This window comes from Odocoileus virginianus, chromosome 4 (assembly GCF_023699985.2).
Source record: "Odocoileus virginianus isolate 20LAN1187 ecotype Illinois chromosome 4, Ovbor_1.2, whole genome shotgun sequence".
Taxonomy (NCBI): domain Eukaryota; kingdom Metazoa; phylum Chordata; class Mammalia; order Artiodactyla; family Cervidae; genus Odocoileus; species Odocoileus virginianus.
The window spans coordinates 11,212,548-11,237,291 of record NC_069677.1 but is presented as its reverse complement, the minus strand read 5'-3'; the positions used below and the strand labels follow the sequence as shown (position 1 = coordinate 11,237,291).

At 44.4% G+C, this 24,744-nt stretch overlaps 1 protein-coding gene across 21 annotated transcripts in view; it reads right to left on the bottom strand.

The window, feature by feature from the left end:
• Positions 1-24,744, bottom strand: part of KALRN (kalirin RhoGEF kinase) — a 668,360-nt gene that overhangs the window by 447,725 nt on the left and 195,891 nt on the right. For all 21 annotated transcript variants that reach the window (XM_070466100.1, XM_070466108.1, XM_070466101.1 and 18 more), the window contains exons 2-3: positions 24,315-24,389; positions 17,338-17,452 (exon numbers count right to left, since the gene is read on the bottom strand). In XM_070466100.1, the coding sequence (XP_070322201.1) occupies positions 17,338-17,452; positions 24,315-24,389 (190 nt within the window). The remainder of the gene's footprint in view (positions 1-17,337; positions 17,453-24,314; positions 24,390-24,744) is intronic.

The following is a 24,744-nucleotide window of genomic DNA, read 5'->3' as shown; positions in this document are numbered from 1 at the left end:
GTCAAAGGAGTATGCCACAGACTGAAAGGAGCTCCCAAGAAGAGTTCCAGAAATGGCCCAGCTGACAGTAAGACCAAAGTAAAAGGATGCAGCCTTCCAAAGGAAGGTTACTGTGGGGGCCAGCCTGGTCAGCTGCATATAAACCTAGAATGTGTTAACCTACCAGGTTATTACCTGACAGTCTCACAGCCTCTGAAATACAACTTCCATTCACCAAAGAAAGAGACCTGCTTTCTAAGCCAGACTGGTCTGGGGCAGGGCACTTGGAAGAAGCTACTCTCAGCTAGGAGAAAAGGAGCTGGGATACTTGGGAGAAGAAGCACCAGAACCATTGCTCCTAAAAGTTTGAGGCTGGCTGGCTAGAGAGAGCAGGTGGCAGAGGGGCAGGTTTCAGGGGGCTGGTATGGAAACTGACATTTCCATTTCCCAATCTCAGCCTCCTGTCCTATTTCCTATTCTTCATAGAGTTGTTCACCCCCTCCTTCTAGGGCATTCAGAATATGAAACAGAAATGAAATGGAAACCAAGGGAAAGAAAGAAAGAATGAAAGCCAAAAACAGCAACCTCTCCACACAGCCCTCCCCCGCCCCTCCCTAGACCATACTCCTCTGGCCTTTACCGTCTGTGCTTTGCCATAGTCAGGCCAGGTGAAAAATCGGGCGTATTTTTTAACTTAAAAAAATATGCATCATTATAAACTGCTCATACATCTGTGAGTAGTAGGCCAAAGGCTGAATCCACATTCCAAAGACTGTAACCTGTCTAACCACAGTGTCTCAGTCACCCCAACTATCAGACACAGGGAGCTTTTCCAAAGCCGGGAGACAGAGAAGAGAGTCGACCCAGGAGAGGCTGCAGCAGAGTGCCATGTGCACCCACAGAACAGGGACTCCTTGCTCACTGCAGTCTCTGTTGCCATCACCACTCTTCCTCCTCCTCTCACTGCATCCCCACCTCTCTCACCCTCTCAAGGGGATCCCCTTCTCTCCAGCTGGGCTCCAGTTTCCTCGCAGGGCAGGTGGAATCCTCATTAATAAACCACACACTTCCTCCAGGAAATAATCATTGGTCAAAACTACCTGCAAACGCCTTCTCTCCTCCCTAAGGAACAATCACTTTCTTGAAAGCCCACTGCTGTTTGCCTGTACATACAGACAAATGCCCAAATAACCCACCAACACAGACCCCTCAGCTGTCTTTACAGTCACTGTCGGGGCCAGGTTCGCTGGACTTTGCCGATGCAGGAGCTTCACTTGGCGCAGAGCAGGTGGCCTCACCCAGCCTTCTACCTTCTGACACCAGCCAGGGTCTCAGTGATTTCCATGGTGGAAAACCTTGGTAAGGCTCAGGCACAGGTGTAAACCTGAGAGCAGCAAGGGAGGGAGTGGAGACCCAAAGGAGAAAGCCAAGGGAATGGGACATGTCTGGAATTTAAACTAAACAGGAAGGGCTCCTGCATGCCTTTGCCCCCACCCATAGCTAGCTTAGAGACTCTGAGAGCTTGTGGGTAAGGGGATAATTCCTCCACACAAGACCCCAGGGAGGCCCTGACCCCAGTGACTATCAGGGGCAGTTCAAGGTTGTAACCACCAGCCCCAGCAATACCATGGCCAGTTGAGTGACCCTCAGCATCTGGCCACACTCTCTGGATAGCACTCTACCCTTTTAAAGTGAAGGGGTTGGCCTGGCTCACCTCTACAATCCCTTTCTGCCTCAAATTCCAGGATCCTAATCCATCTGCTTCTTGTGAAATTCAGTTCAGATTATACATCCAATAAACTATCTCTGATGACATCCATTGAACTGCTATGCTTATTTAACAACTGCCTAGAAAATGTTTAGTTTGTTTTCTCCAGTGGGTCCTAGAATCTCTACCAGACTACAAGCTTTTCCAAGGGCAAGAACTAGGTCCCCTCTCAGTCTGCAAGTTCAGGCTGAAAAAACCGGAGGATTATTTGACCATCATCTCTAAGTTGTTGTGTATGTAAACTAAACAATTGTCCCATTTATACACAGATTTAAATCTGGGCTGATCTGCAGGAGTCCCAGTGGACCCATCGGGGCTAGGTCAGGGGGAGGAATGGTTCTTGCCTTCCTCCAGGTCCAAAACAGGGAATTTCTCCCTTAGTAAGTAAGTTCTGAAGCCTGAGATTCCTGCAAAGGAAAACCACCTCCAGTCTAGAAATGAGAGGACAGTCTCTTCTGGGACAGGGAATTAGGGTGGAGAGTGTCACAGCACCAGGTTCAAACCTTGCCTGGAGTACCAGGTCAAGAGGAGTTTCCATGCAAAACCTGGCACATAAGTTGCTAGCACTGCAAACATGAAATTCCAGCTCAGGACTGCATGAAACAGCCTGAGATAAGAGGGAGAAAAATGTATCGGTTTTAAGAGTTTTTCAATAGTTCTCAAAACCAAAGCTGGTCCTTGTTTGACCTAGAACAAGGTGGGGGTGGGGGCAGAGGGGGGAGGCCCTGAGAGAAAGCGAAAGAGGGAGCAGGACCATCAGGGTGCACACTTGGATGATGTCAGTTAGTGACTTGGAAAAACATTTGTCCTAGTTGAGTCATGGTGACTTTGACAAAGTGCTCCTGTCTGGGTTCCGGAAGAAAAAGGGCTGGCTGTCACACTTGCTTGATACAGAAACAGGAATACTTCTTGTTGATGAGACAGCGCCCACTCCCGGCTCCCTGGCATGCTCCTCCACACTCTGTTCTCTGACAGAAGGCTCTGCAGCGGAGCCAGTCAACCCACCCGGCCTGGGCCCCGCTGTGGGTACAGCCCCTTACAGAGGAAAGAAGACATCCCAAAGGAGCCCTGGGTCTGACTTCAGTGACTTCATGTCTGGAAAAGAGAGGCTGGTATTGGCTCTGATGGGATGAGAGGGTGAGACACTGCCCTTTTCTCTTGGGGCTCTCCCAGTCTAAGGGAATTCAGCCAACTTGCAAGGTGTTGCTCTGTAAACTTCCAGCCTGTAAACCCACTGACCCTGCCCTCAAGTTGTTTTCCATCTAGCAGGGAGAAAGCTTTGTGAATAATCAGAACTCATGGAAGACAGGGGACCCATCACCACTACCTGATGGGTTTTCTAGTTTCAAAAGTCTTCTTCAAATTTTTTTTCAAAGTATTTTATTCTGCATAGGTGATGCCAGTCTTTCAAGAGAGAAATTCTTTAAAAGTTGTTTTATCTAAAGCAATCCAAGAAGAGACAAGGTGGAGTAAAACAGGTAAGGGGAAACCTCCTTCTTATAATAAAAGCTACAGTGACAAACTGGCATAGAAGTTTCCCACACTAGTAAGTATATACACCGGGATTATACTCTTAGCACCAAAAAGCCCTACATGGTGATGTTTTTCTTGTTCTCATTTCCCATGTTTGGAGAAAAAGGTAGAATCTTTCAAGGAAGGTTTGAAAAGACAAATTATAAGACTTCAGTATTCAGTGTTTGTGGCTAATGCAAACAGTGAGAGAGACAGTAGAAATTTCAAGAGATAAGTATGCCTGGGGCACTGTGACTTCAAGTCTACCTAGACTGAAGACAAACCAATAGGAGTGAATTTCTTTTTTAAAAAGGATTTTATTTTATAAAAGGAATAATTGATATAGAGACTCTATATTATTTAAGTATTTTTACCCAAAGTAGCATCATTATAAATTTCTCAGTTTCAACTGGCAATTATTACATATTCAAGCTAAAGATTTCTATAAAAGGTTATTTAGTATTTCAATGTGAAAGTATAAGTTGCTCAATCAGGTCTGACTCTTTGCGACCCCTTGGACTATACAGACCATGGAATTCTCCAGGCCAGAATATTGGAGTGGGGTAGCCTTTCCCTTCTCCAGGGGATCTTCTCACCCCAGGGACTGAACCCAGGTCTTCCGCATTGCAGGCAGATTCTTTACCAGCTGAGCCACAAGGGAAGTCCAAGAATACTGGAGTGGGTAGCCTATCCCTTCTGTAGCAGATCTCAACCCAGGAATTGAACCAGGGTCTCCTGCATTGTAGGCAGATTCTTTACCAACTGAGCTATCAGGGAATTTAATATTAAACTCATTCTGTAGTTCAGGAAAAATAATTATCACTTAGTGATTACTTAAGTTTAAATGTTTCAATAAAAATTTAAAAAGTAAAGCCTAGAAAATCTAAGGTCTAATAAGGAGGGAACATAGTATTTGGAGCCCTTGACAAAATTCACCTGTATCTTTCCTGAAGACGGAAATGGCAACCCACTCCAGTATTCTCACCTGGAAAATCCCATAGACAGAGGAGCCTTGCAGGCTGCAGTCTATGGGCTGGCAGGGAGTCGCATATGACTTAGCGACTAAACCATACAAACCATCTCTATCTTCCAGGCAGCTGAGCTAATGTACTCCACCAGATGGTGGTAGCATACCTAAACTGCCAGTGTGTGTAAAGCGAAAGGGTTAGCAGTTCAGCCCTGTATGACTCTTTGCAACCCCATGGAATGTGGCTCGCCAGGCTGCTCTGTCCATGGAATTCTCCAGACAAGATTACTGAAGTAGGTTGCCATTTTATACATATATAAGGCTTCCCTAATAGCTCAAATAGTAAAGAATCAGCCTGCAATGCAAGAGATCCAGATTTGATCCCTGGGTCAGGAATATCCCCTGGCGAAAGAAATGACTACCTACTAAAGTATTCTTGCCTAGAAAACCCCATGGACAGAGGAGGCTAGCGGGCTACAGTCCAAGGGGTCACAAAGAGTCGGACACAACTGAGCAACTAACAGTTTCACTTTCATACATATATAATAAAGGCAGTCTCAACAAAACTAAAGTGTCATAACATGAACTGTCAGCACCCAATATATGCCTCCCAAACAAGCATTCATCTCACACACTAGCAAAGTAATGCTCAAAATTCTCCAAGCTAGGCTTCAACAGTATATGAACCTAGAACTTCCAGATGTACAAGCTGGATTTCAGAAAAGGCAGAGGAACCAGAGACCAAATTGCCAACATCCGCTGGATCATAGAAAAAGCAAGAGAATTCAAAAAAAAAAACCATCTACTTCTGTATTATCGACACGCTAAACCTTTTGACTGTGTGTATCACAACAAACTGTGGAAAATTCTGAATGAGATGGAAATACCAGACCACCTGACCTGCCTCCTGAAAATATGTATGCAAGTCAAGAAGCAACAGTTAGAACTGAACATGGAACAAAGGACTGGTTCCAAATCGGGAAAGGAATACATTAAGGCTGCATGTTGTCACCCTGTTTATTAACTTCTATGCAGAGTACATCATGCAAAACGCTGGGCTGGATGAAGCACAAGCTAGAGTCAAAATTGCTGGGAGAAATATCAATAATCTCAGATATGCAGATGACACCACCCTTATAGCAGAAAGCAAAGAGGAACTAAAAGCCTCTTGATGAAAACGAAAGAGGAGAGGGAAAAAGCTGGCTTAAAACTCAACATTCAAAAAACTAAGATCAGTCCCATTACTTCATGGCAAATAGATGGGGGAACAATGGAAACAGTGACAGACTTTATTTTCTTGGGCTCCAAAATCACTGTAGGTGGTGATTGCAGCCATGAAATTAAAAGACGCTTGCTCCTTGGAAGAAAAGCTATGACCAACCTAGACAGCATATTAAAAAGCAGAGACATTACTTTGCCAATAAAGGTCTGTCTAGTCAAACCTATGGTTTTTCCAGTAGTCATGTATGGATGTGAGAGTTGCACTATAAAGAAAGCTGAGCACCGAGGAATTGATGCTTTTGAACTGTGGTGTTGGAGAAGACTCTTGAGAGTCCTTTGGACTGCAATGAGATCAAACCAGTCAATCCTGAAGGAAATCAGTCCTGAATATTCTTTGGAAGGACTGATGCTAAAGCTAAAACTCCAATACTCTGGCCACTTGATGTGAAGAACTGACTCATTAGAAAAGACTCAGATGCTGGGAAAGATTGAAGGCAGGAGGAGCAGGGGACAATAGAGGATGAGATGGTAGGATGGGAACACTGACTCGATGGACATGAGTTTGAGCAAGCTCCAGGAGTTGGCGATGGACAGGGAAGCCTGGCATGCTGCAGTCCATGGGGTCACAAAGAGTTGGACATGACTGAGTGACTGAACAGAACTGAAACATACACAACCCCAAATACCAGTAAGGGGAATCTGATAGCACCTAACCAATGAAAGGTGAAGAGAGAAATAGAAACATGTTGAAAATATTTACATAATGAGAGAGGGAATATATATGCTTAGTTGCTCAGTCATGTCTGACTCTTTGTGACCCCACAGACTGTAGCCTACCAGGCTACAGAAAGTTGGGTCCCAGAATCCAAAGGATTCTCTAGGCAAGAATATTGGAGTGGGTTGCCATTCCCTTCTCCAGGGGATCTTACTGACTCAGGGATCAAACCTGGGGCTCCTGCAATGCATGCAGATTTTTTACCATCTGAGCCACCAGGAAAGCCCCGAAGGGGGAGGGAGAAACAACCCCAAATCTGGAACCCACAATGTGAAAAATACGTCCTTCTCCCTCAATGCCAAGCTCTCTCTCTAGTATCCATATTTAGGAATCTCCCTCACTACATTCCAGACAAATGAATTTGAATGAAATTTAAATCATCCTGATTCCCCAGCATGAATTCCTGAAAAACCTGAATACACTGGAACTTATTTCACCTGCAACACAGAAGTTGACCTAATCTAAGTGAAACAGCAACATTAACTTCCTAATCAGTCTGCTGTTGGTAAGCCATAGACCTCTGAATCCTAAGAAAGAGAGTAAATGAGCCCACCTAAGCTTCAGAGGCTCATTCAACATTGCTGCCCAGAAACAAACTCCAAGGAGACCCAGCTTTCTCAGTGGAAGGCAGATAAGGACCTCCGTTTAGATGAGAGCAGAGGAGATTAACTATCACTTTGTGCTAAGCCAGGAACTCACCGCACAACCAGCCAAGGAGATGAAACATACCCAGAGGCAAAGCAAAAGACTCACCAGGGGCAAAAGACAATTAAATCATCAAAGATGTCTTATCAGATTTGAGCTTTAATGTATGGTCCCCCTTTTAACATTCCTATTAGTTTAGGCAAGTTAAAGGAATCCTACCCTGGACGACCCCAAAGAGCAGGCCCTGTGGCCAATTCTTTTATTCTTTCAAATCCAGGGATAGGTTTAAGTGCATAACCCTACATTAGGGTTCTTGATGATAGGGTTCTTAACAACGTTTTCACAGAGGGTTCTGGTCAGTGAGGAGTGTAAAAACTTAAATTTGGAGAAATAAAAAGACTTGGAAGTCTATAGCAAGGCATATTGCAACTATAAATTGGGAAATTTGGAAAGAAATGTGGCAATATGGATCACTAGCCTTAAAAAAGTCCAAAATTGTCACGAATCTATCCCCAAGAAACCATTTAAACCATTTAAAATGTAGGCAAAGGTTCATACATACAGAAGTTTACTGAGAGTCATTTATAGCAATGAAGTTTTTAGAAATGACTTGGATATCTAATGATAAGGTTAATTAGAATATGGTGAATCCAAAGATATACTATTATGTATAAAATGTTATGAAAATATTCTTAGGGTATAATAGTAAGTGGGATAAAACATAAAGCAAAATTAACTAAACAATATGATTCAGTTCTGCTTTACAAAATCTCCAATGAAAAGAGATAGGAAAGAAAAATGTCAATATACTAATTGTTCCTATTGCTAGAGGGTAGAGTTACAAGTGACTTAAAATTTTTTTCTATTTTCTGCATTTATTTTCATATTAAATAGTTTTCTAATTTTAAAAGAGGCCAAGACTTTATCACACTATTAGGTATATATATTCATTCATTCAGTACTTATTACAGTGATGATACTCCTAGATGATACTGATCTTATTACTATTACTACTATTCCTATTAGCTCTTATTATAACCTTAACCATTATTGTAACCTTGACTTTAAGGGGTTTCCCCTGATAGCTCAGTTGGTAAAGAATCTGCCTGCAACATAGGAGACGTAGTTTGATTCCTGGGTCGGGAAGATCCACTGGAGAAGGGAAAGGCTACCCACTCGAGTATTCTGGCCTGGAGAATTCCATGGACTGTGTAGTCCATGGGGTCACAGAGACAAACATGACAGAGTGACTTTCATGGGACGGCCCAATGTAAGGACTTCCCTGTAGCTCAAAAGGTAAAGAATCTGCCTGCAATGCAGAAAACCAGGGTTCGATCCAAGGGTTGGAAAGTTCCTCTGGAGAAGGGAATGGCAATCCACTCCAGTATTCTCGCCTGGAGAATTCCATGGACAGAGAAGCCTGGAGGGCTACAGTCCGTGGGATCGCAAAGAGTCGGACATGACTGAGCGATTAACACACACAAACTTGACTTTGATAAAGCTGTGCTAGACACAGTGAAGGACAAATAACAAAACAAGGTCCCCACTGCCAAGCAAGAAAAGGGAAAGAAATCGGCCACTGGCCCCTGCTGTGTGCCAAGACCTTGGCTAGGTACCTTACATGTGTTCCCATGTGATCCCCACTACCTTTATATCTGCTGATATCTCTGTGCCTATTTTATAGGCAAGGGAATTTGTCAGCTACATGTACATTTCTTCTCCCTGAGGGGAAGGTTCAGGGGTTCATTCTTCCTGGGCTGGAACACTCTGCATAATTTCCAGGATCAGTATTTGTCCTTGAGGCCACTCCTTCCTCCTCTACTAGTCCACAGTTCCACTCCCAACAAGTCAGTGGCAATGTCCAAGGTCCCTTCCACAGGTCACATTGACAATGCTCATGAAGAAAAACAACTCTCCCCTCTCCATCAGGGATCCTTCTGTCCCGTGCTGGGTCCTTGATTCATCACCCAAAGGCGTTTACTGGAAGCATTTCTGAAATAATGAGAGCTGCTTCTCATAGTTACTTTATGACCACATGGTTTCAGCCTCTGATTGTCCAGGTTATTGTTCTCCAGGGACTCACAAATGCTTGTCTCTGCATTTGAAGCATCACAGCAGGCTCTTCAGGGTTTCCACAAGTGCCACCCTGATCCCGCCCCTGCTGGGCCCTCTGCCTCAGAACTACGCCAGCACAGACACATACCGGCCAAGTCTGGCAGTGGCATGGTCAAGAAAGTGAACTAACTTCAGAATGCCTATCAGCTGACTGCTAAGTAATGACAGAATCATGCTTCTGACATCAGAGCAATGCAAGATCACTTCAGGCAGGTGACTGAGTGAAAGGAACATCTCAGACCCATGGAAACAGAACAGGATGAGCACCCTGTTCTGAATACAACAAAGACCACCTCCACCTTTCCAGTTTATATGTTCAGGGTCCCTACTACAGACTTCTACTCATCTCTTTAAATAGTTTCCAAGGTCTTCAGTGCTTTAATTTTTTTCACAGCATCCCTTAGCGTAATTCACACTGAAAAACAGTTGACTGTCATCCACAGATGAGCATAAATGAATAGAACTGTGTGTCTAAAACTGAGCACAAAGACGTGGGAGAGGAAGTTTGAGGCAGCAGCCCGCACCTCCATTACCCTGCACATCTACAGTCACCACCGGTGTCTTGGCCCACAGAAACCTGGGCTTCAGACAACCACCACCTGCATTTCCCACTTGCAACAAGCTTCATACTTAGAATCTAAAGAGTATCTTGGACGACATGGGTTTGATGGGATACCACTGCCCACCATAATTACAATCATCTGCCCTTCTTCTCCTTACTACTCTCTCATACTGTCCTGCTCCTTTAATCCTTAGTCTATCCTTCAGGATCGACCTCCTTTCTCTCTTCAAATCTGTCCCCTGCTCTCTATCACCACTGCCTCCTTCACTCTGGCCTCCTCATTTAGTCAGTGGATAAAAGCTCAGGTTCTGGTGCTCCAAATCACACAGTCTGTGTGTAGACAGGAAAGTTATCTAATCTCTCTGAGCCTCAGTTTCCTCATATGTAAAATGGGAACAAATAATATGCATATCAAAATTCTGTGAAAAATGAGTTAATGTATATAGAATACTCACAATAGTGCAATAATGTAGCTTTGAAGATGATAATATAGGCTAGCATTTATTTATTACTTACTAGATCAGTTCTAGAGGTTGGATGCATTAAGTGCTTTTTTTTCAACTCCAAATTATATTTTACAATTTATCCATGTTGTCATAATCACAGTAGCTCAGAGAAGCTGTTGTTTAGTTGTTGCTAAGTCATGGCCACCTCTTTGCAACTCCATGGACTGTAACCCACCAGGCGCCAATGTTCATGGAATTTCCCAGGCAAGAATACTGGAGTAGGTTGCTATTTCCTTGTCCAGAGGATCTTCCCAATGGACCCAGGGACTGAACCCATGTCTCCTGCCCTGCAGGCGGATTATAGTGACTATGGTTATACAACTGGGATTCCAAAGAAAACAAACTTTTGTTGTTGTTGTTGTTTAGTCACGAAATCATCAGAAAAGTTAGTCACAAAAACTACGTATGATATAATATCATTTTATAAAGCTCAAAACCAGGCAAAACTAAATAATATATTGTTTACACAAACATGTTGTAAACTACACCAAAAAAGAAAGACAAGGATAAACACAAAACTCAAGATAATAGTGATTTCTGGAGGAAGTAGGTGGGATTAGGGTAGGGAAAGGCCACAGAGAGCTTCAAGAGCAGAGGAGATCTTCCGATTCTGAAGGTGGGGGTGGGCTCTCAGGTGTTCGATTTATTATCACGCTTCATAGCTTACACATACATCTACTCCTTCACATGTAGCAAATACTGCCATATATGTGTATACATTTATGCTTATAGGGCTACCCTCATAGATCAGTCAGTGAAGAATCTGCCTGCAATGCAGGAGACCCAGATTTGATCCCTGGTTTGGGAAGATCCCCTGGAAAAGGAAATGGCAACACACTCCAATATTCTTGCCTGGAGAATTTCCATGGACGGAGAAGCCTGGTAGGCCACAGTCCATGGGGTTGCAAGAGTCGGACACGACTTAGCGGCTAAACCACCACCACCACTACTATTATTAGGCTCCTTTAGGAGACAGACTATTAAGTTCTGAGTGCCCAAGTGCTACAGAGATTGCCAGATAATTTCTCCACGACACCCTTGTGAGATAGACATTCTTTTCCCAAATTAAAAATCAAAATATTGGACTCAGAAATATCGAGTCTTATGCCCAAGGTCTCACCCTGTGTTAAATATCTTCCTTTTGCTCCTGTGAGTCCATCCTTCATCTTCTCCTCTCTACCCTGATGCCCTGGGAGGCTGACATGGAATGCCTCAATGAGGCCCCTGTCACTTGACTTTGGTTGCATTCAGTAACTGACAAACCATGACAAGGAGCCAGAGAATGGGAAGGCTGAAGCAAGAGTATTGCCGTCCTTTATCCCCCATCATGGAATCACTGTGAGCTGCTGGCAGCTTCCTACTGAAGGCCACAGTTCCTGTCAAGTGGTCTCTCCTCCAGCTCTCTCTGGGTTCCATAAACCTCTCCTCACCTTGCCCCTTCAGGCCTAGAAGTCATAATGTCTTGCCTACCTGATGTTGCCAGCTCTGGGATAATTTGAAAATTCAAATCTTGCTGCTTTCCCTGTGGCCCACCTGCAGCACTGTAAAGTGTGTCTTTGTTAAACTCTTCTCAGATAACCTGGGTGGAGTGGTCATAGGCTTCCTGACTCAGAAGTGGTAGAGCTGGGATCTGAACCCCAGTGCCTTTCATTGATCTGAAGATGCCGCTCTTCCCTTTACTGTGAAGGTCTGTATGGCTCCAAGGAAGGTGATTACTGGCAACAGTTGTTACTATTGTGATGCCGTTCCTTAGCAGCAGAGTAGAACACCATTTGCCCTTCAGTGCTTGGACTGTGTACCTCACGATAGGAACACTTAACCGATATTGTTAAAAAAATTTGTATAGAATGTGGTGAGTATAATAGGAATTGTGAAGATTTATACATAAGCAATAAAAGAAATTTAAAAGGAATCTGGAAAAGGATAAGCTTTAGGCAAATGTCTTCATTGGCTCTATTTTCTGAACTTTACATCACTACTCTTTGCAGTCTTCTTTAATTGATGGGGCTTCCCTGGTAGCTCAGCTGGTAAAGAATCTGCCTGCAATGCTAGAGACCCTGGTTCGATTCCTGGGTTGGAAAGATCTGCTGGAAAAGGAATAGGCTACCCATTCTAGTATTTGTTTGCTTACCTGGTGGCTTAGCTGGTAAAGAATCTGCCTGGAATGCAGGAGACCTGGGTTCAACCCCTGGGTTGGGAAGATCACCTGGAGAAGGGAACAGCTATCCACTCCCATATTCTGGCCTGGAGAATTCCATGGACTGTGTAGTCCATGTGGTTGCAAAGACTCAGACACAACTGAACAACTTTCATTTTCACTTTCACTTTCAGAGCAAAGGGCAAGATACCACCGACACATCTCAACAGGCCCTTACAACAGACACATTCAGTGATGACAGATTCCATAACTTGAGTTCTCTTGTGCTGAATACAGTGGGAGTAAATCCTTGCAGCTTTCACCTCTTCATCTTTTAACTTTCTGGCCCTCTCTATTTATTTCTATTTTCTGGTGACACTGCACAAAGACAGTGGTGGCTATAAGCCCAATTTATCCGTTGCTGAAATTGTAGAACAAGAACAAATTATCAAGCTGAATATTGGCATGTTGGTTTGATTGACATTACAGAATATCCAACCTTTATTTCTTGTCATTTTTCCTCACTAGTATGATACCTGCATTCCCTGCTAGAACACTCTATCTCAGCACCATTGCTAATAAGTGGCAGATACATCAAGGTGCTAACAATCAGTGCCCAGAGGAGCCGCAGAAAGCTGATCAAGACAAAGCAGGATAACAATGAAGAAGAGGAAGAATACAATGCAATAAAAATAACCTAGGATATCTTTACTAGATACTTAGAAATTTCTATTCCAAGCATATAGTCAGCTCCCAATAATCACAGTGGGTAGACTATCCATACTACGAGTAATGCTTGGGCAACTGCTTACTCTCAGCCTAGATTTTGTCTCTCATTTCTAGGGACACTCATCCACTGCTTATTTCTGAGTATTTATTTTCCACTCCTTTCATGTATGAGTAATTACAAGCAGATATCAGGGCAGAAGGACAAAAAAGTTAGATAAGTATAGGATGGATGAGAGAAAAGATAATACAAGTTTACCAAGATCCCCAGCTGTGCCCTGGCTTATGGTAGGCACTCAATAAATATTTGTTGAATTAAGTGAATGAAGTTATCAAAAGTTGAATTAAGAGACTTTTAAGGCTTTTCTTCCTACCCTAATTTCATGACTCCTCAAAATAAGATAACAGAAAAATCTTGGAGAAGCCCTAGGAGATAGATGTTCAAACTCATCAGAAGCAAAAAGGGAAGTTGGAAAGGACTCATCTCAGGCTGAGATGGATTCCAAGAGTAACTGCTGCTGTCAGAGTCACATTCTGGGATCATGTTTAGCCCCATCCAGAATGCAAGGGGACTGGAAAAGAGTTCTCTTAGAATTTAAGATATACACAAGATCTGAAGTGAAATTCTAGGCCTTAAATAATTTAGGGGATTTGAGAAAGAGTGTGTTTGTGGGGTGGTAATACTGCTTTGAGGTTATAAATTTTTGTGATGTGTTTTCCCCCAATATCATAGAAACACAGAATTCAGGGCAGGAAAGTTTCTTAGAAATGATCTAATCCAGCCTCCAACCCACCGTAGGAGTCTTGGACAGGAAGCTCACTTTCTCCAGAGGCAGCAGCAGTAGTGCTGGACAGCTCCCACCTGGGCAGATTGCTTCTCTACTTCAGAGTCCTGATCTCTCTACCCGCCATTGACGCAACAGAGACCATACCTGTTCCTGCCTCTTAGGGGCAGTGAAGCTCTCCTGACACCTGAAGTCAGGAATCACTTTTCTTCCATTTTCACCCCCACCAGAAAACATCCTCCAACTGCAGAAACATAGTTTGTGGATCCCTTAGTATGCTGCTCTCCTGACAATATTCTAACTGGTCTACATAGCTCCTAAAAAGGAGTTGGCAGGGTTCAGTGTAGGAGACTGAGTGCAGTGGTCCAGACATAACATGGCCTTCACACATTATAGCGGGACTTTTTCTTCCCATTCATTTCATACAACCATCCTTCTTCCCAGACTCTCTTGGGTTTTTGTTCCCTTTAGCTAGCATAAACCTCTTCCTTTTTAATTGCTTACAATCTGTTCTGTTCCATCTTTGCTTAACAGGTCAGAAATAAGTTCTTTTAATTGTTCACTTTCTATTTAGAGTATGCAGTAGCTGCATGGATATGATAAACCTACCAGAAAGAAAATCACACCCTTCATATTTATAAAGGGTACACTGTAATAACTCATAAATTATCACAACCATCTGTTTATTCTATAATATAACAGTGCCCAAAATGGCCATCAAGCTGATTGGTTCCTTGATTCTGGGATCCTCTTTCATCACTTACTGGTTCTGTTCGCTTGTCTTCTCTTGCTTTATCCCTATGCTACCAGCACAATTATATACTGTGCTGTCCTTTATGGTCACTGGTTTGGTACTCGGTAGGGAAATATTTAGGTTTTTCCTAACTTTCTCAAAATGTCTGTTCCTGCTCACCATGAATCCTAAATCAGCCTGGCTTATAGAGGCTCTAAATATTTGTAAAATAAATAAATGATAAATGCTTGAATAAATGAGTGTCACCCATGGGAGATTATTCCAGTCTGAAGAGCACATTCCACCTGACAGAAGCCTAGCTTTATAGCCTACTTGGCCATGACCCAAAATAGTCTATTGCTTCTAATCAGTGTCACCTGCCTAAATCTAGCTGTTCAATTTTACAGATTCCTTTCTTTCCAAAGCCAGGGCTAAGCAGAAGAATGGCAAACACTATCTGATGTGATAAGTGCTTCGGTTTCCTCCCCAGACCTCACTGTCATTGGAATAACCCTGTTCAAGGTTTTGCTTCCAACAGTCATCATATGTGAACTTGTGGCCAACAGAACCAGGAAGTGATGGGTGGGCATGACTAGTTGGTAAGCTCTTCAGCCTGCCAGGTACACACACTCCTGGTGAACATAGGCCCCTTGGGAGGGAGGCAGCAGGTATCCCTGAACAATTCCCACTGAAAGTAGCAACAGCATTTTTGCCTCCCACCTGCCAGAACCTGTGAACCTTTTCTGTTCTCAGGAGCCTAGGATGCAATGCTTAGGACTACCCTCAGGGAAGCAAAAAGCCTGCATCCAAAAAAAAAAAAAAAAAGCCTGCATCTACTATGCTCTTTCATTGATAACCTATTGTTTATATTTTTTCATGACCTTCCTTCCAGCTCTTCTTGAGTTTTGTTCCCCTTTACCTAGTAGAAATCTTTTCCTTTTTATTTGCTTCCAATCCTTTTTGTCCCAGCTTTGCTTAACAGTCAGAATTAAGAAAATGTTCTTCCAATTCTTTCACTTACTATTCTAAAGAAAAGAAGAACATGCATTAGCTTCAGGGATGTGATAAACCTATCAGAAAGAAAAACGTACCCTTCAGGATCCAAAATTTCTTCTGACTCTGAAAGAACTAAGAGTCTGTCATGGGTCCCCATGAAAACTCTTCCTGTAAATTGCTTTAGGAAATGCCTGGTTTTATGCCTGTTAGTAGTATACTTGGGAAAGATGCTTTTAAAACTGCTTAGCCCCTCAATGGCTAAATTGCTAAATTACCTACATCAATCATGGGTTATTTAATCCATCTCCTTGCCTCCAAGACAGATGGGAATATTTTTCTTCTGTATAAAGACCTCCTAAGGGGGAAAAAACCCTTCTGTTCTATTCTTTATCCAACTCTCTTATACTCATAGTTTAGAAGCTCTTCTTTGGATATAATCTAAGTCCATTTCATTGGAGCTTAAGACCTCTTACCTTTTTCCTGATTCTCTGTGGATATCATAAAGGAAAAAAAAAAAGCCACCATTCGACATCTCTTTGTTCACAGCTCAGAGCTCTTCATTCTGTTCAACATCCTTCCAAGCATTTGATGACTGCCCTGAAATCCCCTTTACCACCTGCCCACCACCATCCACCAATCCTTGTACATGTGTCTCCCCCATAGCTCTTTCAAATGCAGTGATTGCCTCAGTTGACATCTGTTTCAAGAACTTAATCAGCACGTTCAACAATTATCCAAGGTCTCCCCACAAAGGCAGAGCTCCTCTGTACAATTTACTGATTCCTCTATAAAATGCAGGGAGACAAGATGAAAGTTCTAAAAGCCCCAGGCACCACTTCTTACTTGCCACAACAAACACTTGATAGGCTCCAACCCACTAAGTCAGAGAACAGAGTTCTCACTGACCATGAACAAGGATGGGGAGAGCACTAGGGCAGGAGTCAGGAGGGCTCTGAACCAGGCCTGCCACTGACCACCACCACCCCGGAAGCAACTCCAATCCCATACAGATGTTGCTTCCTAAGTAAAACACGACATATTTGCTTGGATTACTTCTCAGGGCTCTTCTGGCTCTCACATTCCATATTTCTCTAACCATGCAAAGAACTCCACCTTCTTAAAAGATAAATTCCATGTCCCTAGCATGTCTCCCTTGCCACCCTCTGAGTGTAGCACCACCTAGAAACACTCAGAAACCAATGTTTCTCAATCATTCTTTTAAATCATCATCCTGCCACAAAAGAGGCTTTTTATACTTTTTTCCTTAATCACCCCCCAATGAGATTTTAATACCATGAATATATTGTATATATGTTTATGCACTATATATTTAGCTGTGCTTAATACATGAAAGTTTTTGTGTGTGTGTGTGCCATACACAAGAACCAATTTGCATCCCCCTTGGAGGCAATATTGCCCCCATTGAAAATGCATGACCTAGATTGAGCTGAAGGCTGCCTCTTGAATGATACAAGTGGAGCTATTTGCCCTAAACTCTAAAAGCCACAAACTTATTCAAAAGCCAGAAGTTTTAGAAAACATCCATTACACAAGCCGGAGTGGAATCGGCCAGAATTTCCATTTCCCCAAGGCAAAAGAATGGCTTCCCATCCCTGCTCCCCAGGCCACACTGTCACCTGTTCCAGGGCCTGTCCTGGTCCTCTAAGCCTGGGACCTTCACCTCTGCCCATGGTTCCCGGCATCCAGCTTACATTTTGTTCATATGAATCCCAGCAGTAACAATGGGAATGATGGGAATGAGGTGGACAATAGGTATTGACGTAACAGAACTAATTAGAATTCATTCCAAGGGCAGAAACAGCCAGGCCCCTGGCAGGGATGGAGGCTCACTCCAGCTCACTTGCATCAGGCCAGCTTCCCCCTCTCTCCCAGCAGGACATTCACCTTACCTTGGCACGCTGGCCAGATAGGTCACCAGTTTCCGCAGGTCTTCCTGTCTTATTCTGTCATGATTGCTGCGAGCAGGGAAGGTCAGGATGGGTCCACCTCGTTTATCACGGCCCCCTGCAGAGAAAAAGGGAAGGGTGTTTAAGAAAAACCAGCTGGAAACTGTGCCACAGAGGAAAAAGAATTCACCTGAGTGCTAGATAAAACAGGCAGAAAGATGGTGCCCAGAGAAATCTTGTCACTGCCTTGGGCAAGGGCATGGAGTTTAGACTCATGACCTTGGGCAAGTCTTTTGACATCTCTGTTGCCTCATCTGCAAAATGCAGATGAAAATAATGACTACATTACAGGGCTGCTGTAAGACTTGATAAGATGGCACATGGCAAAGCACTTTGAAACTCTACAAATAGGAGATGATAATGAAGGAGGTGATAGTTGCTCTTACTGAGAAAACAAGCCAATGAAAGTGCTATGGTCTTTGGAAATTCAACCTCCAGTTTACTTCTCTTTGCAGACCTCTATGAGCAGAGTGCTCAGGGTTAACTGAATACCGTGGTGAGAAGCCCTTAAAGCATCCAGCTGGGACATCATTGCTAGGAGGTTTTTAGATTCATAGAAAAGACCTAAGGTGTGGTCTACACAGCCAAGGATCCATCTCTGCCTGCCTGCCTGCCTAAGTGCCACCTGTCACTCCTGCTGGAGGAGCCCATGAATCTTCATTGGAAATAGGATTCTCAAGGTCTTAATCACTGCAAATGCATATGTACACACTATGATTACAAATGTCTTCTAAACATCTGGTTTAAAAAAAAAGCAGGGAGGAGTAACCACAATGATGATCATTGTTTGCTATTAGGATGCTGGGGTTTTACATGGTTGCTTTTTCTTTCCTCTATTTTCCAAACTTTCTACTCATGATTTATTCTGCGATTAAAAATTTATTTATTAGTGGATGCTACGATTAGGAAGCAGGACCAAGTTTCTCAAGAAGGTTAAATAAGGACAAAGCCAAGGTGTAGTAACTGTGTCCTTACAGGCACTGGCTATTTCACAAAGAAAACACTGTCATGATCTCAGGCCACCATCTGACACCCCCAGAGCAGGTCCATAATGGGATCTAGTGCAAGAGGGAGGAAGGGCTGGCAAGGCCACCACCAGTACTGGAAAACAAGCTTAAAGGTCAGCGCCTTGAAGAAGGGTACTTTCCAAGCCTCCCAGGACCCCACTCAAGTATGAGTTCATGAATAATGTTTCCCTCTGATTGTGGGGTCCAAAAATCACAAGACAGAGGGAGTCTCAACAAACAAAGTCCAACTCATTGCAGGATACTCCTCAGGAAGAAATAAGAAGGTTGCAAGGAGAAGGTCAAACAAGATCATGGCCACTGAGGGATTTGTCCCTGAAGAAAAAAATACTTCACCACCACCATCCTCTCCCTGCAGCCCCCACCCAGCCACATTTGTGTACACATACTGCAGAGTTGGATCCTAACCCCCAACTCCAAACCTTAAAAACCACAGGCTCTGGGCTCTGTATATGGATGACCAATCTCATCTCATCTACCTTGGAAATGATCTCCATCTCCCAACTGCCTTCACAGGGGGAAAAGGAAGTAACAGGATCAAGTGGAAAGTTTCCTCAAAGCTAGGAGGTTCTCCCTCCCTATCAACCTTCCCCTCCAGTGTTGACCTCACTTGAAAGATTTTCACTCTTGGGTGGTTTTAACTGCAGCTATTGCCTTTCTCACTGTCCTTCTTCTGTGGATGGTTTAAGAGTAGAGCTAAGGGAACATGGGGAGCCAAGGTAGATGTGATGGCAAAGACTACCTAAGAGGCTTGGAAGGATGTGGGCATTGTCCCTCCTGAGCAGAAGCCAGATCTTTCCTGGGAGACAAGAGTTTCATAATCTTGGCTACAGAAGGTTTCAGATGGTGGTGAGTGGTGGCAGGGGATGGGGGGTGGGGAGGGCGGAGGAGACGACCCAGGGGAGTGGAATCCCTTCCCTCCAGGAAAAATGAATGGATATGGAGACCAGAGTGGGCAGCAAGACCAAGACAGGTATTTTTCAGATGGAAGATGAACTTGCAAGATTGTAGGAAGAAAAGGAGAAACAGGCGTAAAGGAAGAGAATCTGTGCTGGAAAGAATGGAGACAAGGGATGGATCAAGACAGATACAAGAGAGAGGCCCTGCCCTTTTGTCTGTGGTAGACTCAAAGAGGAGGGAAAAAACAGACATAAGTTAGAAAGACAAAGAGTTCAGCCTGTCACTTTCTCCAGGTAAAACAGTGTTGAAGGTCAGAGTAGGCTTGAGGTACTGGGAAAAAGGAGGATGGACCATCTTTGGAGAGTGTTCCTAGAGAATGGACAGCAGGACTGGGTGTGACGTAGGTTTAAGGGTAGGTGGCAGGGTATCTGGCTTTAATGAGAGCTCTGTTGAAGGTCTGGCTATGGTGTCCATGCTAGGCTGTAACCTGAGCGAAGGCAGAACAGAGCTAATGCATAGATTAAGTGGGGAGAACTTGGGGAGGAAGGAAAAGGGCCTGCTTCTTTGTGAGTTCTCAAAGGAAAGGGAACAGCATATGTTTTATTTACCTGATATCCATACTTCCCCAACTGATGGGGAACACCAGAAGTGGTCATGGGTAAGAAGCTAAGGCTACAGACAGACATCAAGGTCAAGGTCTTGAATGTGCACAGCTACAGTAAGGAGGTGGAAGACTTCAGAGCCAAGGAGATTGAGGAGCCATGAAGCTGTAGGATTTGACTGATAATTAACATGAGTGCTGAGGTTCCAGAGGGCACTAAGCAGAGACAAAGAATGAGAACCCTTTGCTAAAGTCAAGGTGCATTGTGGAGTGGGCCCCAGACAGTGGTGACAAAAAGAGCAAAGTTTTGAAAAGATGATAGAGATGGTGGCAGGATCTTCAGCAGCACCATCCCCTTACTTATCCAACACCTGCTGTTTGCCAGTTAATTGAGGCTTTGGTGCTGGGAATAGAGGATGGGAATATAGAGGATAAATAGGGAGGGAGTGGTTTGATGTGCTAGAAAAGGCACTAGTCTCCTTCCGCAAAAGCAGGGCAGGACAGGGCTAGGTAGGAGGCAAATTCAAAGGCAAGGGAAGTTAAGGCTTTGCTGATTGAGGTGGAGGAAGATGGCACTCATATTTTTCAGGGGGAACCAGTCTCCAGTGGGAACAAGTAGATTAGGGTAATTTTGGAGGAGGACAAGAAAAACACCTCTAGGGAATCATACCAAAAGTTTGGCCCATACAACTATAGTTCTGCAAGATGCGTGATGGATACACAGGGTATTTTTAAGAGAATGTGTTATTTGTATTTTGGGAAATGCTTTCATGTTTTGAATGGACAGTCTCCAAGAAGGTGGCTACAATAGGCAGCATTACCCAAGTTTACTTGAGAGTAAGCCCTTTTTTCTTTTTTGAGGATCATTTCATGTACCTGTTGTTCTATGAAACATGCTTTGCAACATTGGTCCAGAGTATAAACGGTGGTGCCACAGCAGTGTGGAGTTCCTCTGAGAACAATGGGCATGATGCTGATGGTTGATAAGGTGGCAAAGAGGGACATCAGGAGGAGCCAGATGAGGGTGTGAGCACACACACAGAACAGGGTGAAAGGGGTCTGCACAGGGAGGCTGGAGAGAAGGGACAATGGGTGCTGAAAGTGGGAGGCAGAAGCACATGAAGGAAGCTGGAGAGAGAGCAGAGGGAGAGCCCACGGCTGAGAACACAGAGCAGGATGCGGCAGGGCTGGAATGACGCAGGCTGCCCGAGCACAGTCGCAGATTCTTTGCACACACGTGCACTCGCCCACACACTGGTGGGCCCTGGATTATTCCAAATGCACGTTCCCATGGTAGCACAGCTTCCCCTTGCCTTGGCCACACCAGGGCACCAGCAGGGCTTCTTCTCAGAGAGACATGGATCTGCTACACTGCATTACTTAATTCAGGGTTTCTTTATTTTTATTTTTGTGTTTGGTCTTCTAAAAGCTTAGGGTACAAGCGCCTTTTTTGGTTTGTTTTTTGTATGGGTTTTTTTTCATAGCTGCAGCCAGTCATCTCCCTGGCACCCTCAGTGTCCTTACCAGGCACAGAAGGATAACACTCCCTAAGTTCCTGGCACCACTTGCAAATGAATAAGACTTACCCCACATAGAGAACAGACTTGTGGTTGCCAGGGGAAAGGGTGCCCCACGTGGACACATGGGCACGAGTTGCCCACTGGCTCCCTTGGTCCCGCTCTGGGAAGCAGCTACCTGCCTCTCACTTGACTGACCATCTTTCTGGCACATTGCTGCTCTGTACACCCTGAGGACACCTTCTGACACTTGGAAAGCTCTTTTCTAGGGCTGGCTGGACCCTGCTCCAGGGCTCATATGGGAAAAAAATAAGCCACAAACAATCAAGCAAGGGTCCCAGTGTCAGACTGTAACATGTCTGCATTCACTTGCCCTGAACTGCTGTGCAACAGGATGGTGCTCAGACAGAGGGTACGCATTAAAACCAGGATGGCCTCCAGGAGGAGGCAAAGTGGGAACTGACTTGGGAAGCAGAGCAACAGCTCAAAGGTATGGGAAAGGCACTGCAGATAGAGGGAGCATCAGGCATAAGAGAATGGAAGAATGAGCAGGACACCTGGGGAGAGGTAGAACACCTGGTTAAACAGGCTCAAGGCATTAAAGAAGAGGAAGAGAAATGCTCTGGCTCCCTAGAGATTGTGGGCCATGTCCTGGGAGCCCAGATGATGGACAGCAGTAGAGGTCAGAGCCCTGGTGCTGCCCAGCAGCCCCAAGACTTCTACACAAGGTCTTCCCAAAATGCTCAGTGAGCACTCAGATCCAAGTCCATGAATGGCTGTCTTCTTTCTCCACCTATACTGAACTTGCTGCCACGTGATCGAGTCAAGGATCCAGCCTGAGCTTCAGCTTCTTCAGTGACAGGGGCTCATTACCTAATAAGATATACCAGTGCCTAATGCTAATGGAGAAAGGCAGCTTCCCAGCCACTCTCTCTAACAGCAAAAACAGTAGCAAAACACTATATTATTATTACCACTATATTGCTGTGCTTAATCGCTCAGTCGTGTCTGACTCTTTGCGACCCCACAGACTATAACCTGCAGTAGCCTGCCGGGTCCCTCTGCCAATGGGAATTACCCAGGTAAGAATACTGCAGTGGGTTGCCATGCCCTTCTCCAGGGGATCTTCCCAACCTAGTGATCAAACCCAGGTCTCCCACATTGCAGGTGGATTCTTTACCATCGAAGCCACCAGGGTACCACTACTACTGCTACTAGTAATACTAATAATATAGAATGCACTTAGTACTTACAAAGGCTTGACTACTCCCATCACACACTCTGCCTTCACTTCCCATCCCTACACTGAGTTATCAATCTCCCCTCCGCTCAGGTGGGAGACACCTTCTCTCCATTTTGGCTGTAACCCAGCAGTGCCTATGGAGTGAGCCCCTGCACAGAAGGCCTGTGCTGGCTCTTTCCCTGTGATTCCATTGTCACTCCTTGTAGACGGCCAGAATCATCCAGAAACAAATGTTCAATCCATGAAGCTTAAGTACTTGGGTGCATTTTTTTTTTAATGTGATCCCTGGCTACTCACACTGCCATTCCCCCAGCCCCTGCTAGAGACTCTGAGCCAGGAGGCCTATATTGATGGCCTAGAACTGGCACCCATAGTGATGCTGGTACACCTCATAGTTCAGTTTCAATTACATTGGCAGTTACCAGACTTTTTCTTAAAGGGTCAGACAGTAAATATTTTAGGCCTGTGGCCATCTGGTCACTGGTAGAACTACTCAACTCTTCTATTACAGCAACAAGGCAACCATTGACAACACTGGTATAATGGCCCCCAAGCATATCAAGCCCTAATCTCTGGAACCTGTAAATGTTACCTTATTTGGAAAAAGAGTTTCTATAGATAGTGATTGTTAGGGCTCTAGAAATGGGAAGATTATCCTGGGTGGTCTGAGTGGGCCCCAAGTGCAGTTCACAGGTATCCTTACTGTGAGGCAGAAGGATCTGACACAAATAGAAAAGCAGAAGGCAATCCCACCAGGGAGGCAGAGATGGGAGTGACATGGCCACAGGCCAAGGGATGCTGGCAGCCCCCAGAAGCTAAAAGAGGCAAGAATCAAATTCTCCCCCAGAACCTCTGGAGGGAGCACAGCCCTACTCACATCTTGATTTCAGTCCAGGAAACTGATTTTGGACTTTTGGCCTCCATAACTGTGGACGAATACATGTCTATTGTTGTAAGCCACCATGTTTGTGGCAAGAAGAAGCTAACACACTACTAAATGAATGTGCATGGGCTATGTTCCAATAAAACTTTATTTGCGAAAACAAGTGCCTGGCCTGAAGCAAAACACAGGCTATAGTTTGTTGATCCCTGAATTAGACATTAAAAGGACTGGGTGCACAAGATATGCTATAGATAAAAGTCAGAAATGAATATTATTCAGAAAAACAAAAAATAGATACAAATACTCACTTGAGTTCCCTTTGCTAGAAAAAGAGATAAGAAAGAGCCAGAAAAAAATTTACATCTCTTGTCCTTGACCCACTCAGAGGCAAACCTAAATAAAACCTGTGGAAGGTGTGAAGGGGACAGACCCTTGCATCTCTCAGAGGGGCCTCAGCAGCTCCCACAGGCCTCACAGGCCTGGAAGGGTAGCGCAAGGTGAGGTGGATGTGGGTGGGTGCATGACGGACCCACCTTTGGTTGTTAATGTCCTCCAGAACAGCCAGTGGGGACCAAAGTGCTCTTTTCCCTTTCTGCCTGCCTCTGGAGAGAGGAGCAGCTTTGACCATCACCTACACCCCCACCTCTTTCTCATTAGCACACAAAGAGGTACGTGCCTGCACACATTCACAACACACACATACACAAACTTCTCTAGGTCTGTAACAGAGGAAACTTGCATAGACACTCACCAGACACGAAGGCCACTTTTTCCTTTAGGATGGGAAGGACATCAGAAGCTTTCAAACCATCATTCCGAAAAGAGCCTGTCAGAGAACAAAACAGAAGGAATCAGAGTGAAAGGGGTCAAAAGATTGAATCCCTGGGTTCCCCCTTAGCTTTTCAATCCCCTCATGGGGCAGAAAATGATGCACAGCCTAGCCCAAGAGTAGGAGAGGCTCCACAACAGAAAGGACACTTTGACATGATGCCAGTCCACAGGGATAACCAAGAGTATGCCCCTCTGGGTCCTTTTCAAGAAGAGGACAGTGCAAGTCACCCGGGCAAAATATACACAAAATACCATGTCCTGGAAGCAAAACTACAGTCCCATTGCTGTGAACCTGAAGATGGGGGCTTTTTGGAAATCGTTTTTGTACTTCCAGTGCTAGCACAGTAGCT